We start from the raw sequence: 13550 nt of genomic DNA on the forward strand, positions 1-13550 counted from the left end.
TCTATCTATCTATCTATCTATCTATCTATCTATCTATCTATCTATCTAATCCTCTGCCATTCCTTTTTCCTTTTGCCTTCAATCTTTCCCAACATCACGGTCTTATTCCACTTTTGGAAAGCTCTAATTCTTAGGAAGCTTTTCCTTACATTGAGCTTAAATCTGCCTCTCTACATCTTATATCCCGTTGTTCTTAGCTCTGCTCTCAGGAGTTAAGCAGAACAAGCTGAATCCCTCTTCCACATAACATCCCTTAAAGTTCTAGCAGACAGCTATTTTATTCCTCCTAAGTCTTCTCTTCTCTAGGCTAGCAAACCCCAGTTCTCTTGATTTATTTTTGTGTGGTATGAACTTGAGACCCTTCCCCATCCTGGCAGCTCTCCTCTGGATGCTCTGCAGGTTATCAATATGCTTCCTACAATGTGGCACTCAGAACTGGTCATGATATTCTAGATATTAATTGACCAGGGAATAGTGGGTTTGGCCTTTCCTCTAGTACCTCTTGTAGTTATAGCCTAAGATTGAATTGGCCTTCTTGGCTGCCATATCACACTTCAATTTAATCAAAATCACCCATGTGGCAAAGAAAGTCTTCTAAGGAACAATTGTGATTGCCTGGCTAAGCTTCTTAGAACATAATGTTAATGAAGTTGGCTTCTAGACTTTCATCCCTACATGATCCAGTTAGCTCCATAAAAAACAACCACCCAAAAAGCTTCAAAGCTACAGACTTGGTGGCTAGGTGGCACAGTGAATAGAGCACCAGCCCTGGAGTCAGGAGGACCTGAGTTCAAATCCGGCCTCTGTCACTTAGCACTTACTAGCCGTGTGACCTTGGGCAAGTCACTTAACCCCAATTGCCCTCCAAAAAGAAAAAAAAAGAATGTACTTAAATTATGGGCAGCTAGGTGACGCAGTGAATAGAGCACCGGCCCTGAAGTCAGGAGGACCTGAGTTCAAATGCAGCCTTAGACACTTAACACAAAACTAGCTGTGTGACCTTGGGCAAGTCACTTAACCCCAATTGCCCCTCCAAAAAGCAAAAAAAAAAAAAGCTACAGACTTCACCCCTAAATTTCTCCAGGTATCTTAAATATGGGCCATTGATCCCAAATGGTGCCATATAAAAGAGTGTGAATGACTCTGAGCAGCCCTTCCCCACTGGGGAATTTGTTGTTGCTGTTGTTCAGTCATGTCTAGCTTTATGTGACCCCATTTGGGGTTATCTTGGCAAAGATACTGAAATGGTTTGCCATTTCCTTCTCCAGCTCATTTTACAGATAAGAAACTGAGGCAAATAAAATTAAGTGACTTGCTCAAGATCACGTAAGTATCTGAGACTGGATTTGAACTCAGAAAGATGAAGTCTTCCTGACTCTAGGTCTGGCACTCCATCCACTGCATCACATTGCTGCTCCACAACAATAAATCTACCTTAGGCTTAGGCTTCTGGGAGAGAAGTAGGCACATGCTTGGAATATAAGTTTACCTTGCAACATCTCCCAATAAATGACAAAACCAAAGAGAGGTCCTCAGACTGACTGGTTTATAAGAAAAGACTAAATATGATCAAGCACTGAATCTAGAGTCAGAGGATCTGGGTTCAAATCTTACTTCTGACAAAGCAAGTCATTTAACCTCTTTTAGGATCAGACTAGATAATCTCCGAGGCCCATTCCAGCTATCTATGATCGTATGATCCTAATGTTCTGATCTGCCACATGGAATCCAGGTAATCTAAACTAAACCCTGAGCCCTAAACTGGCTACTCCTGGTAAACTTTGCTGGTCACTATGGACTTTTCAGAATCTATCAGAAAGTGAAAAATCTAAAGCAGCTTACCTACGGGAGTCCAGAAACCCCATGGAATATAGGGAGATTTCCCCAATTAATGCATAATCAGGTACCATCATGGCAACTGTTCGGAACAAAGCCTAAGGAAGAAAGAAAGCCAAAACAGGTAATCAGAACATGCCAGAAATATACACATAGAGGCTGTGTCTGTATTGGCAAAGTGAAAGAATAATAATAAAGGAATATGTTCCCATAAAAAGGCGACATGGCATAGTGGATAGAGAACAAACTTTGGAATCAGGAAGGCTCTTATATGTTGCCAGAATATATTTGTAGATAGCAGTTCCTCACTGGGAGTCCCCCATATCAATGTGGAAAGACTGATTGGTCAGGGCTTTTTACACAAATGCTATCTCATTTGATACCTGTGTCAACCCTGTGAAGTATGTAGTTTGAGCTGTATTGTCCTCATTTTACAGATGAAGAAACAAGAAAAAACTAAGTAACTTGGCCAAAGAGATATAGAGGAAATAGTGGAACTGGGAATTGAACTATGTTATTGTTATCCAGTCATGTCTGACTCTTTGTGACCTAATTTGGGATTTTTTCTAGGCAAAGATACTGAAGTGGTTTACCATTTCCTTCCCATTTTACAAATGAAGAAACTGAGGCAAACAGGGTTAAGTGACTTGCCCAGGGTCACACAGCTAGTAAGCCTGGATTTGAACTCACAAAGATAAGTTTTCCTGACTCCAGGCCTGGTACTTCATCTACTGTGATAGTGAGCTGCCTGGTTTTGAATCCAGTGTACTGAAAATTTTTTTTTTCATGCAAAATATATTTCCATATTAGCCATATATCAAAAGAGCAAGAAAAATACAGAAAGTGAGAAAATTCTATTTCAGTTTGCACTCAGAGTTCATCAGTTTTGTCTCCAGTAGTGGATAACATTTTTCTCATTATGGGTCCATTGTCTTGGATCACTGTTATTGATCAGAGTAGCCAAGTCTTTCACAGTTGTTACTATGTGCAATGATCTGTCAGTTCTTCTCATTACACTTTGCATCAGTTCATATGGGTCTTGCCATGTTTTTCTGAAACCCTATCCCCTCCAAATTGTCATTTTCCACAGCAGAATAGTATTCCATCACAATCATATGCCACAACTTGCTCAGCCATTCCCCAATTGATGAGCATCTTCTCAATTTCTAATTCTTTGGAAAGAGCTGCTATAAATATTTTTGTATATATAGATCTTTTTCCTTTTTGTGACCTCTTTGGGATACAGATCTAGTAGTGGTCTTGCTGGGTCAAAGGGTATGCACAGTTTTATAGCCCTTTGGGCTTAGTTTCAAATTATTCCTCTAGAACAAGAGTTCATTACTCCATCAATGATTCATTAATATACTTATTTTCCCATCATCTCTTCCAACATTTATTTCTAATAGGGGTGAAGTGGTACCTCAGAGTTACTGTAATTTTCATTTATTTAATCAATAATAATTTAGAACACTTTTATATGACTATAGATAGCTTTAATTTATTGTTCTGAAAAATGACTGTTTATATCCTTTAACCATTTTTCAATTGGGGAATGGCTCTTATTTTTAGACATTTGACTCAATTCTATACTCAAAAAAATATATATGTATATATATTTTGCTTTTTGGAGGGCAATTGGGATTAAGTGACTTGCCCAAGGCCATGTGCCCAGCTTTTGTGTTAAGTGTCTGAGGCAGGATCCGAACCCAGGTCTTTCTGACTCCAGGGCTGGTGCTCTATTCACTGTGCCACCTAGCCACCCCAACTCAATATATATTTGAGAAAGGAGGTCTTTATCAGAGAAACTTGCTGTAAATTTTTTTTAATATTACTTCATTGTCTATGGTACCTTTTAGGAAAATGTAGTTTCCCTGATTCTCTCTTTTAATTAGGTCTGTTTTTGCTTTGCTTTGTCTGAGATAAGGATTGCTACTTCTGCCTTTTTTTTTTAGTTTTGCTGAAGCATATTAGATTCTGCTCCAGTCCTTTATTTTAAAAATTTTTTCCATTTGAAAGACGGGTGAATCAGACTGACCTGCTTAGTTTTAATCATTACTGAAAAGGTAATGGAAACAACAACATAAAGTAGTCCTCACTTAAACACATTTCAAATATTCTACACCACCCAAAACCACCATCATCCATAGATGTACTCCTATGAAAAGTATTATGTACTTTGGGAATTCTTCTGGGGGAAAAGAATAGCAGTGTGCCAGGACCCTGGAACAGGTTTGTTTGGCATTATGGGGATTTGATTTTTTAGAAGTTGTGCAACTTTTCCATTGTAATTCTTCTTTTAACAAATGAAGGCAAAGCAGAAGAACTTTACTTTGCCCTGGAAACAGGAGTCTTTTTTCAACACTCTTCATACCTTTTACAATGCTGTAGCTACTTGAAAAAGACTCAATTTGGGGTAGGTAGGTGTGTGAGTAATGTAATGCCAAGGAAAGGCAACTTCCCAAGGTTCAAAATACCAGCATAGGTGCTCTCCATTTTATTCAGTGACCAACCAAGAACAGAGAAGATCAAAACATGACATCATTCAAAATACAGCATTTACTAAGTGTGATTAAATAATCTCCAAGTACTACCCCACCCCAGGACTTTCCAATCATTCAATCAATTACAAAGTCCCTGTTCTAAATACTACTCCACCCCTAGGCTGTACCTTTAGTCCACCACAAAGCCCCTCTTCTCAAATGGAGATTAGTTTCCAAACATAAGTAAAGTACATTCACTTGTTTAACCATAGAACACAAAAAGGTCAAAAGTTCCCCACCCCTGGATCACAATTGAATCTACCCCAGAGTTACATCAAGTTTAAGCACAGCACTTAATACCCAAATGGAGGTCTTTTCTTCATCTTGACACAAGGCAAGTTCTCAGCAATCTTAGTTCCTGGGGAGACAAGGCTTAGCAAGGCCACAAGATACATTGCCAGTCCCTTCATTAATTCATCCTCTGTCTGTAGAACAGTCCTAGAACCCCTGAAAACATTAGCAAAACCCTCTCCCAGGATTTCTGTAAACATACAACAAGAAAATCCTTCTTCAGGGCTTCTGAACCAACAGAAAGGTTCCCAGACCCCTGCAACAACAGCACTGTCCTTCACCAGTGGACAGTATTCACTCTGTCTGCAGGACAGTCTCCAGACCCCTGCAACAACAGCACTGTCCTTCACCAGTGGACAGTATTCACTCTCTGTCTGCAGGACAGTCTCAGGGCTTCTTAACCAAAAGCCAGGTTCCAGGACTTCTTCAACAACAGGACTGTCTTTCACCAGTGCACAAATCTGGCAAAACAACATCAAAACAGACAGACAAAGTACCAGCAAAACAGCCATGTCTCCTCAGTCCTTGGCAGCTCAGGGGGCGGGTCTCAAAAGTCCAGGGCAATTGAAAGTGGCCTCCAGCAATCCTCTCAGTCTCTCTCTGCCTCCACGAGGTGCTGCTTCCAAAAAGTTCTATTGCCTCTCTCTTGTCTCTCCAAATCTGCATCACCAGCTCCTCCCAGTTCAGGACTCTCTTTTCACATCAACAAGTCCATCCCACAGGTGGGATTAACAAGCTCTGGGTTTTAACACAATCAATTTGAAAACCAAGCCAATACAGGGGAATCTTTATATTCCATTACTATCACAGGTGGCACAGTGAATAGAGCACTGGCCCTGGAGTCAGGAGGACCTGAGTTCAAATCCGACCTCAGACACTTAACACTTAACTAGCTGTGTGACCTTGGACAAGTCACTTAACCCCAATTGCCCTGCCTTCCCCCCTCCAAAAAGGAAAAAGAAAAAGAATCAATTAAAAACATCAGCTAAAAGGATGTGCTGTTTTTTTTAAAAGGCATTTTCTCTGTATTTGAGATTGTTGAATCATAAAATGTATTTACTAGTACTAATACCAAAAAATGTATATTGCTCCAAATAGCCAGACTGCTAATTTACAAAACACATGGCATCCTTCAAAGACTTTGTTAAGTGATGTGATTTCATTCAGGTCTTGTGTTGGAAGCATTCATATTCCTGATAGAATAAAACAAAGGCAACAGTACCTTCAAAAGGTTATTGTGATAAATGAACTAATATTCAAATTGCTTTGTGTACAATGAAAAATAGCACAACATAAATCCAAAGTATTATTATACAAAGTATAAAAATACTATGTCCTTAATTAACTAATTGTATATTTTCCATGGGATTATAAATTCACTCACAAACAGAACATTTTCACCCTCAAATCCCAGGATCCAGAGATAGAAAGTCAGACAACAAATTGTAACTATAAGAGTACTAGGTATGAGAAAGTTTATCAGTCATAAATAGCAATATAAAAATGGATTCAGTGCTGTTAGTCCCTTCCACTTCTCACCTAGGTCTTTATCTAGCATCTGGCAAGCCCAGGGGGCACCAATATAAAAGTACAAAAATGTTTTAAATAGCTCAGAAAAAATAGAAATCACCAAAGTCATAAACATTAGTCAGACAAGATGGAATCAAATTGTATCTGGCACCATCTTCAAGCAAAAAATAGCTGATGAAATCTAACTTCAAATTTCCAAAGTTTTCTTCTGTTATAAGGCATCATCAAACAGTTCCACATGAATATTTGGAGAACATGGCTCTAAAATAATGATTAAGCTGTGGAATAAGATATTATGGAGAAAGGAGTCATTCTAATGCAGCCAGTTGCTCGATGTTATGCCATACTTCCTTTGTATACACTTCAAATTCAGTTCTTTTCCAGGAGGTTTCCTTTACAATCTTGTTCTTGGCTCTTTCTTTGTCCAGTTTCAGGAACTCATTGAGTGTTAAATCTTCAATCTTCTTAATGCTGATGAAGGCACAACTAGATGAGTGCTTTTTATGTTCCAACATAGGATCATTATCTGGCACCCAGTCCTCTGGTTCCCTGAAAGAGAAGCACTGGGCTAAATCGGACTCCTTCTCATTTGGGCAATGGATGAACCCAGGTTCAGTCATCCATTCTGAGATGCAGGTGCAGTCCTCCGTGAAAGGCCAGTTCTGGAAGGTAGAGATCTGAGTATTGAGCTGGTAGAGCTACCACATTTTGCAGCCAGGAATGCAGACCATTTCACACTCAGCCACCACCCCAGCCCATTATTTTGAGTTTAGGGCATAAGCTCATGTCATTCACATTCACAGTTATGCTTACTGTGTTCTTTTCTTCCATTTCTTTTTCTTCTATTTCTTCTCTCTCTCTTTTCAACCTGTCCCTCCTCAAAAGCCTTTTCATAATTTTCTTGCATCACTCATTTCCCAATTTTTCCTCTATTACTCTTATCACTTAAAAAAAATTCTCCTGGGAATTCTTGTTGAGCTTGGGCCCAGTTAGTATTTTTCTTTGAGGTAGCAGTTTTCACTTTGTTGTCTTCTGAGTTTATGTCTTGGTCTTCATTACCACCATAGTAGGTTTTTATGGTCAAATTATTTGTTGTTGTTGTTTGCTCATTTTCCCATCCTATTTCTTGACTTTAAACTTTATGTTAAAGCTTTGCTCATCTGGGGGTGGGAAGGCATTATCCCCAGCTTTAGGGTTTCTTGTGCTGCTATTTTCAGAGTTAGTTCTGAGGATCTGCAGGTTTTGACATTTCCAAGGTGGTGTGATGTGGGGAGAGGTGTAGTCACTGTTTTCCTGGGCTGTGCTCTGACTCCTGCTCCCCTTTAGCCACAAGAGCTAGCACTCCTCTTTGCCTTGGAACTACAAGGGGCCCTGATGTCTTGTGACTGGCCTCTAGCTTTACTGGAATTGCAACCCAAAACTGTGTATGGGCAACAGAGTTGCCATTCAAGGCCAGCTGTACCTAGAGCCAGCAAAGGGTTTCCTGTAATATCTTTCTGATCAGTTGTCTGACTCCTTTACCATTGCTAGTCTGAGAGCTCCTGCAGTGACAGATATTATCGCTGCTGCCTTGTGTATGGGCCCCAGATAGGCCTCTATCCTGGTATTACAAAGTTCCCCTGCTGACATCTTAAGTTTTCTTTGGCCAGAAAGATGTTGGCTCTGCTCCTCCGAAATCTGATTTGAGGCATTATTTTAAAGTTGTTTGGAAAAACATGGATAGACTTGTACGAAATAATGAAGAGCATAATGAGCAGAACCAAGAGAATGTTATATAGAGTAAAGGCAATTTTGTTTTAAGAACAACTTTGAGTGAATGAGTCATTTTGACTATTCCCAAATTAACCACAAAGGACCTATGAAGTTTGCTATCTGCATCCAAAGAAAGAATTAATAAATAGAAGTATGTATAGAATGATTTTACACATACTTACATATTTGTGTCTAATGATAGCCATCATAAGGTGGGGAGAGGAGAAGAAAAAAAGAAATTTATAACAACTTTATAATATATTTAAAAGTAATAGCAAGTTGTACATAATAGACCTGCAGTTTCATGTACAATCTTCTGTTTTTAAATTAACTTTATTATGGAAATGCTTATTTTAGTCCATTAATGAAAAAAAAATTAAGTTGTTTGAAGAGGAGTGTTGAGAGAGTTCAACTGAGTTGCCTATAACCCTCCATCTTGGCTCTATCCCCTCTATGACTGCAAATCTAATAACCTTTTAACTATATTATATCTGGATAAATAAAGCTACAAAAACTTGCAACTAGGAAAAAGGGAAAGAAGGTATGGGACTGAGTGATACAAATGGACCATCTTCATGGGTCAAGCTCAACATATCACTATTTAACTATCCTTAGCACTGGCCCCAGGTTAGCACTAAACTGGAGAGAAATCAGAGAAAGATACTTGAGATGGTGCAGGGCTTTGAGTTCAGTTGAAGGAACTGGGGATGTGTTGTTTGAAGAAGAAAAGGCTGGTGGTCACAATGTGAAGGAGGAACATAACAGTTATCTTCAAATAACTGAACAATTGTCAAGTGGATGGGGGATTAATTAATTAGATTTATTCTGTTTGACTCCAGAGGGTAAAACCAGAAGCAATGGTTGGAAGTTATGAAAAAGGTCAATTTAGGCTTGATGTAAGGGAAAAAAAACTTGTAACAATGAGATCTATCCATAAACTGGATGGATTGTCTTGGAAAGTAGTGGATAGCCCCTCACTGGAATTCTTTATGCAAAGGCTGGAAGATGACTTGTCATGTGTATAGAAAGATTCCATTATGGAATGAGTTGGAATAGATGGCTGCTGATGTTCAACAAACATTTATTAAGTTTCTAATGTGTGGAGTACACTGTACTGGATACATCACTTGGGATTATCATCTCTACTTTACAGATGAGGCAACTGAGGCCCAAAGGGTTTAAGTGACTCACCTGGGGTGTTACAGTTACTAAATGCTAGAGGAGTACTAGGAAGCCCTGTCTTTTTCCCCCTAGCATATTTCTTTTTCCAGTATACAACAATGCCATTCTATGAAGAAAAAAAATCCTACTGACAATATCTCCTTTGGTTGTCAGGGGAAAACTTGGGAGCTTGTTGTGGTTGTGAGAATAACTTTATGCGCAGTGTAGGAAACAATATGGTATGATGGAAAGAGTCAGAAGATCTGAGTTCGAATAGTACTAACTTACTAAGTGAATGATGTTCAAGAAATTCTTTTGCCTTCTCTGAGACATAGGTTTTTTTTTTAAATAACATTTTATTTTCCCAATTACATGTAAAGACAATTTTCAACATTCATTTTTTAAAATTTGTGAGTTCCAAATCTCTCCCTCCCCCTCTCCTTTCCTGAGAAGATAGATGGTTTGATATAAGTTATACATGTGCAATCATGCAAAATATTTTCATATTAGTCAGAGACATAGTTATGTAAATCATAAAATGCTTATAATATTGGTAGTCAATCTTCTACAATTTTAAAGTATTATATAAAAGTGAATTGTCATTGCTATTCAGCCACCTACCCATTTATTAAAATACAGTTATAGGAGCAGTTCTTTCTGTAGTGGCAAAGAATTGGAAACTGAGGAGGTACCTGTTAATTGGGAATGAGTGAACAAGTTATAGTTTATGAATGTGATGGGATGTTATTATGCTATAAGAGACAATGAGGGAGATGGTTTGAGAGAAATGTTGGAAGATTATTGTGAACTGATGCAAAGTAATGAGCAGAAAGAACCAGAAAGAAAAATTAAACGACAACAATATTGTAAAGATAAACAACAGAAAGACTTCAGAACTCTGATCAGCACAATGACCAACCATGATTCCAGAAGACTCATAATAAAATATGCTATCCATCTCCTGACAGAGATGTGATGTGCTTAGAGTGAAGATTGAGAAATATTTAAAAGGGGAGGGGAACTTGGCCAATGCAAGAATTTGTTTTTATTGACTACATATTTGTAACAGGGGTGTGTGTGGGTATGTTGTGTGTATAGGGAGAGTTAGGATAGAAGGAAAAAATGAGGACATGAAATTAAATAAAATTGAACTAAAAAACAGATAATCACAGAGGCTTCCCAGAGATACTGACAGCTCAGGTCAGGGTATCAATATTATTTAAGGGATGATAGGAATTACAAAATATGAAAATAATATTTTATAATTGTACTGTATTTTAAACTTTCCAAAGTACTTTCACATCTATGATCTCCTTTGATTCTCAGAAGGCATCTCTGGGAGATGGGTAGGACATTTGTTACTACTGTTCTTTTATAGATGAAGAGACTTTCACAGAGCTAGTTAGTGGAAAGGCTGGGATAAGAACCTTGGCTGTCTCCTAAGCCCATGTTCTACCTACTATACTACACTGCCTCACAGAAATGCTCAGGCAAATATAATGGAAAGCAGCAAAAAATAAACAATGGGGGCGGCCAGGTGGTGCAGTGAGTAAGAGTGCTGGCCCCAGCGTCGGGAGACCTGGGATCGGTTCCGGCCTCAGATACTCGACACCCACACAAAAATAACTGGCCGTGTAACCTTGAGCAGATTACTTAACCCTGATTGCTTCAAAAATAAATAAATAAATAGATAGATAGATAAATAAATAAACAATAGACAGTGACAAAAAGAAACTTTCACCTGGTATCATATATTCTAAACTCCACTTCTACAGTCACTGTCTGATAATACCCCTGATGATAGTTGTCTCTGGGATGCCCCAGTCCCATACCAGTTAGTATTTACCTTGAGGTTATCAGGAAGCTCTGCCCGTCCTGCGTACCCAGGATTCATGGTAATGAAGACAGAACAGGTTGGATTCAGAGAGATTTCAGTGCCTTCAAATATGAAAGTCTTCAGCTTTCGAATGATAGCCTGTTGAATGCTGAGGATCTGCTGGGCCACCACAGACAGTACCTCCACCTAGGGTGAGAAGAATATCTACTGGCTACAGCAGCCTGAACCTCTCATTCCCATCCCAATACAACCAAGAATTTTGAGTAAAAAAGTAAAGTAAAAGAGATACCTAAATCAACTCTTTAATCACTTCAGAAACATTGTTCATTGTGAACCAGTTCTCAAGGTTATTGAGGAATGCCAAAATTAAGCTATCAAATTTTCAGTGAAAAACTACATGGGTAACTTGGCTATTGGCAGAGAATAAGAGAATGCATGAATGTATGATGGGATGATAGGATTTAAAACTGCCAGGGACCATGGAGATTCAACTACTGAAGACCCAGAGAGAAGTGACTTGCCCATGTGTGTACATAGGTGTGTGTGCTTATATTTGTGTATGTGTTACTATTTGTATTTGTATGTACTTTGTATATGTGTATGAATGCATTCATGAGATGGGGGAGAGAGAAAATATGATGAGAGTTTAACATGGTTTCCTCGGTGGTAATTTTGTTTTAAAATTAACTCAAATCAATAAATATTTACTTACTATGTTCTGAGTGCTATGAAGGATAGATGAAAAATATAAGGCACTCTCTAGTAATAGAACTCAGATTCTCCAACTCCTCTTCCCTTTTATTCCTGCACTCCCATGACTTGGCACTAAGAGTTACCTCAATCCTGTTGAATTCATCAAAGCAGGCCCATGCTCCAGACTGGGCCAAACCCTTGAAGAACTTTCCCATGGCTTTGTAATCCAGACCATCAGAGCAATTGAAGACCACACACTAAAGACATGGGGGGAAATGCCATAAATGTTACTACTTCCCAAGCTAATTTTGGCTCTCTATTCTTCTCCAAGATTTGCTAGAATATCGTAATTGGAAGGCTCATAGGATCATAGATTCAGATCTAGAATAAATCTCAGAGATCATCTGGGCCACTTTAAAAATGAGGAAACGGAGGCCCAGAAAGTTCAATTGATTTGCCCAGTGTTATATAGTTAAACATCAGACAATCTGAACCCAAGGCATTGGTCCCTGCATCAGGATGCTCTTTCCCTATAGCACGATGCTTTCTAGTTCAACCTTTTATTCAGTGTATGATTTCCAACCCTTCTCCCACTTACAATTCTGTGGTCATCTTGAGTCTTGGCTCTGACATAGAGCTCCTTAAAGGGACAGGAAGTGACCATTAGGGTCAGGGCAATATTGTTTTAATTACCTGCTTAGCCAAGGCCTTGGCTAGATCTTTTGTAGTTTCTGTTTTGCCTGTCCCAGCAGGGCCCTCTGGGGCACCCCCAAGATTCAGTTTCAAAGCTCCCATTAAAGTCCTAAAGAGAAGAGAACAAGACCTTAGTCATTTATTGAGTCCTAGAGTTTACAGGGCTGGGAGAGATTCCAGCGAAGCTGTGATGCATTGAATAGACCTTTCCCAATCTACATAATGATTTTCTCTAGGGATATTATAGGCCATTAACTGGACCAAAATGGTTAACTATGTGTTGGGGTCCATAGAGTTTCCTAGCTTTTATCAATATCCAAAGATGTTTTTTCCACCCCCCTCTCCCCCACATACATCCTGTTCAAATTTGGACACAACCCTCTTCCAGCTGAAGATGGGACAGAAAGTAGACACCGGCTGGGAGAACAGTTGCTGAGCTAAGCTATCCTTGTTCAAAATTGAAGGGCAACTAACTGGGCACTTATAAAATAATGATAATAACAACAACAATGAGCACTTATATGTCTTTAAGGATTACAAAACACTGCACATATGTTCACTCATTTGATTTTCACAATAACCCGATGAAGTAGATGCTATTATTCCCATTTTACAAATTGGGAAATTAAGACTGAAAGAGGTTAACTTGCCCAATTACACAGTGTAATGGTAATAGGAATTTGAAGATCTTCCCTGCCCCTTAATAGGCTTAGGTGAGTTTGAGGATCTTTCCTGATTTGAAAATACACTCTGCCCCAATAGGCTGCACGTGGTCACATGGAGCCTGTGGTGGAAGGCTTGTTTTTCAGGAAGGCACAACTTTTGTTACATTGTAGTCAAGTGGGTCATGAGGGTTGTGATGTTCTCTGGCCCTGGAGAAGGCTATATATACACCTGAGGTTAGGTTTCGCCTTGGGGCTTACTTATGGGAAGGGTTGTGTGATTTGGCCAGATAAGACTCTGGGCAGCCATTGAACCCCCTGGCTTTGAAAACCCAGATATTGGTGCTTCTCTCTCTGGTGACTAACTGTATATATGCAATGGTCAGACAGCTAGAAGCCCTGTCTGTTGGTCTGCTGAATTGTGTTATTTTCTCTGTGTTTTTGTCTGCTTGTAACTTCTGTTTGTGTTTTCTGAAGTGCAGGGTGCTGACTTTTTCCCTGAAACTAGGTAATGATATATGTTTGACTGATTTAAAGTAAGATTGTTAACCCTTT

At 39.1% G+C, this 13550-nt stretch overlaps 1 protein-coding gene across 1 annotated transcript in view; it reads right to left on the bottom strand.

Moving 5' to 3' along the window:
* Nucleotides 1–13550, bottom strand: part of DNAH3 (dynein axonemal heavy chain 3) — a 184783-nt gene that overhangs the window by 77719 nt on the left and 93514 nt on the right. The window contains exons 29-32 of the mRNA XM_069096531.1: nucleotides 12334–12442; nucleotides 11784–11897; nucleotides 10957–11133; nucleotides 1843–1934 (exon numbers count right to left, since the gene is read on the bottom strand). Of these exons, the coding sequence (XP_068952632.1) occupies nucleotides 1843–1934; nucleotides 10957–11133; nucleotides 11784–11897; nucleotides 12334–12442 (492 nt within the window). The remainder of the gene's footprint in view (nucleotides 1–1842; nucleotides 1935–10956; nucleotides 11134–11783; nucleotides 11898–12333; nucleotides 12443–13550) is intronic.

The sequence above is a fragment of the Petaurus breviceps genome, unplaced genomic scaffold (assembly GCF_028583685.1).
Source record: "Petaurus breviceps papuanus isolate PSGF00001 unplaced genomic scaffold, PetGlider_PUasm1.0 229, whole genome shotgun sequence".
Classification (NCBI taxonomy): Eukaryota; Metazoa; Chordata; class Mammalia; order Diprotodontia; family Petauridae; genus Petaurus; species Petaurus breviceps.